This window comes from Triticum aestivum, chromosome 5B (assembly GCF_018294505.1).
Source record: "Triticum aestivum cultivar Chinese Spring chromosome 5B, IWGSC CS RefSeq v2.1, whole genome shotgun sequence".
NCBI classification, from domain to species: domain Eukaryota; kingdom Viridiplantae; phylum Streptophyta; class Magnoliopsida; order Poales; family Poaceae; genus Triticum; species Triticum aestivum.
In genome coordinates, this window is record NC_057807.1 from 303509416 (window position 1) to 303512421 (window position 3006).

Below are 3006 nucleotides of genomic sequence, written 5' to 3' on the forward strand. Positions count from 1 at the left end.
GGTTGCTCACACGAAGATTTCCTAGTTCTATTTGAGTCATTTCAGCATCCTCTCCATTTTCTTCTGCTCTTTCTTCTGATAAGTTATCACAAGAGCCTATTGCGTCATCTTGGCCATTAACATCAGAACCATCATTTTCAATTGATTTCCGAAGTTGCAACATATTTTCTGGAAGCTGTTGTGTGAGGAGAAACCTACACAATCGATATTTTTCAGTATCATACCAATAGGGCATCATGCAAGATAACAGAAAATCTTTCGAGTCTATGATGTGTATTCAGGGAAAAAACAATTATTGCTTAAAAATATAAAAGAGGTTCTGGACTCATACTCCTTGGCTTCTTCTAAGCCTCGGGAGAAGCGTGCTTGCTTGCATTTGAGATGCAAGGAAGAAAGAAGGCCATTCAGAAAGGGCACCGCCTGCTTCGACTTAATCCTGAGGTAGAAACACAATTTTAGTGTACTGCTTCGAAAGAAAAAGAAAAAATATGCTATAATCTTTTCACAGAACCAAACCTTGCAAAATCATGGGTGCCAAAGAATTGAACAAGTATTGATTGATCTAACCGAATTGGCTTGAGGGCCCGGCTAGCATGAACATTTGACTCGTCCACTATAACAGCTGGCCACATTGCATGACCTGTTGAGGCACACCAGGCTCATTACATGAGAACAAATTTCAAGTCACTGAGAAAAGTGAGAAGCCTACACGTAAAAGGGAGCACTGAAAGATGGCAAATCAACCACATAACTGAATGAAACAATTGAACAGAAAGGGAAATCCATGTCACTTGTTTACTTTAGGAATGTAGGAATGCGGAGGAAAATAGGACTCAATTATCAAATAACAAGTATGACAGGTAATTGAGGAGATGAATAATGAAAATGTTAAATAATAAATAAATACTGGGCTTAACATTACAAAGCATTTTCTGTAAAAAGAGACAATTAACCATCTAACACATGTGATGTGCACGAGAAATCAAATAAGGTTGTAAGTTGATGCAAAACTACCATAAACACTAGAATAAATAAAGTATCACACGGTAAAAGTTCAAAGTAATCTGGACAATGACTACAAACAATGGAATAAAACTTGTGATGACTGACAGAATAAACAGAAAGGACCATTGGCATCTAATCGCAGTTAACAGCTGGAAGCATCAGCACTCATAAGAAAAAGACATAGGAGTACCTGTTATTTTAGCCCACACTAGATCATCTGGATCAAGACCTTGGTAGTCATGAAAGCTGACAGCTAGTGCAAGCAGCTCATCATATCCCTTCTTATCCAGGTTAGATGTTCCAAATTTCAGGTTCAGGCACTTCATTTCCTCGGATGAAATGGAAAATTGTATCCTTTCATTAGCTAGGGTAAGGTCTTCTGCTTCACCGTCGTCATACTTCACCTGCAATTCATTTAGCTTTAGATATCAACTACACGACATTTCACATGGCACTCTTCATAGTGCAGACATTACATGGAAAACAGAGTGGTACATAACGAGCCTTTTAGTAAGGAAAATGCAGAAAAGATTATCAAATTCAAGTCACAGCAAGTTTTCATGAATAAGAAAAATAAGAACCAGGGATATAGAAAGCATACAGAATGTTTCTTGGTTAGTTCCGTGTAGGCCGTGATGGAACCCTTGTACCAATCATCATCTAGGGGCCAGAAAACCTGCATTCACCATCAAAATTCAGGCCCCAGTTTGGCTGCATTCCATATAATGATGAAACAACCACATGCTCAGAACAGACGTCGTCAAGAACTTACCTTGCACACTAAACCGACAAACGCCTGCGGATCGGCACCCTGAATTTCCAACCTGCGACAAAGCCAGGGTCAAAATTACACAGAGAACAAGTATTCTAGTTGGCCACTCCTTGTTGCTGAAGCCGTGAGGAGAGTTTCATTGCGAAGCAAGCACAGATCCAACTTACTCTACCCATCTCTTCTCAGATGGAGAGGCGGCCTCCAGCTGGCTGCTGCGGCGCCGTCGCCTCCGGGGCGCCGAAGTGATCTCCTTCTGAACTCCCCCTCTGCGCCTCGGCTGCCGTCGCCCCAGCAGCTCCTCCCCGTCTCTATCCGCGCCCAATGCAGGCGGGGCAGACCCCAGGCTGAGCAGCTCGTGCTTGAGCGGGCGCTTCCGCCGCGAGCCCCTGCCCAGCGCCTCCTCCTCCTCCTCCGGCTGCCGCGGCGCCGTGGCGGGCGAGGACGGCCGTGGCTCCTCAAGCCGCGGCTTCTTGCGTCGACGGCGGTAGTAGACGATCACGGGCGGCTTGCCGCCCGCGGCGGCGGCGGCGGAGCTGCGGGGCTTCTTGGGGGGCGGGCAGGGAGCGGTGGAGGAGTAGACGCGGCCGAGGGGGAGGTAGCGCATGGGGTGGTCCCCGTCCTCCCCCTCGTCCTGGTGCACGAAGCTCCCCTCCACGGCGATCACCATGGCCGGTGGGTAGGGTTTCGGGTGCCGCTCCTCCAGCGCTGCACACCCTAGGGCTTTCGGGGATTTGGGGATTGCAGGGGGATTCAGTGAGGGAGGGAGGTTCCCGTTTGGGGGGGCCGTCGCGTCGCGAAATCTTTTGGGGGGGCTCAGCGCGGGAGCTAGCATCGCCTCCGCGCCTCTCTCCCTCTCTCTCTCTCTCACCGCGGAGCTGGATGGGGGATTTCCCGATTTCTTTTCTCCGCGGCCTCCCTCCTACGCTCTGCTGGCTGCTGCCCTGCTGTCTCTCGTTGCCACTGCCAGTGTGCATTGCCCGTTTGCTGGTCTTCTCGCCATCATACCACGGTCCGTGCGGTCTTCTTTTCTCCTCCGTCTGTGTTCCAATTCGGCTTCGAGTTATATAAGAATATAAATCCCTATACAATAAGATTTCTAGACAGATTTTATACATGGATTGGGGTCTATCAAAGTGCAGGGTATCCGGCTTAGACATTCAAATATGGAAAAAAAACGCAAACCAGTCGATTTGAAACAGACGTTTCGGGGCCGTTGAATCTAAAACGAG

At 47.8% G+C, this 3006-nt stretch overlaps 1 protein-coding gene across 5 annotated transcripts in view; it reads right to left on the minus strand.

Annotated features, from left to right (window-relative positions):
• The window catches only part of LOC123111528 (histone-lysine N-methyltransferase TRX1), a 17188-nt gene extending 14448 nt beyond the window's left edge, over nt 1-2740 (minus strand). For 2 of the 5 annotated variants that reach the window (XM_044532334.1, XM_044532333.1), the window contains exons 1-7: nt 1945-2740; nt 1778-1829; nt 1607-1681; nt 1196-1409; nt 517-640; nt 332-436; nt 2-194 (exon numbers count right to left, since the gene is read on the minus strand). In XM_044532334.1, coding sequence (XP_044388269.1) covers nt 2-194; nt 332-436; nt 517-640; nt 1196-1409; nt 1607-1681; nt 1778-1829; nt 1945-2609 — 1428 coding nt within the window. In that variant the 5' untranslated portion in view covers nt 2610-2740. The remainder of the gene's footprint in view (nt 1; nt 195-331; nt 437-516; nt 641-1195; nt 1410-1606; nt 1682-1777; nt 1830-1944) is intronic. The other 3 variants (XM_044532336.1, XM_044532335.1, XM_044532332.1) reach the window with 2 other exon arrangements.
• Between the last annotated feature and the right edge of the window lie 266 nt (nt 2741-3006).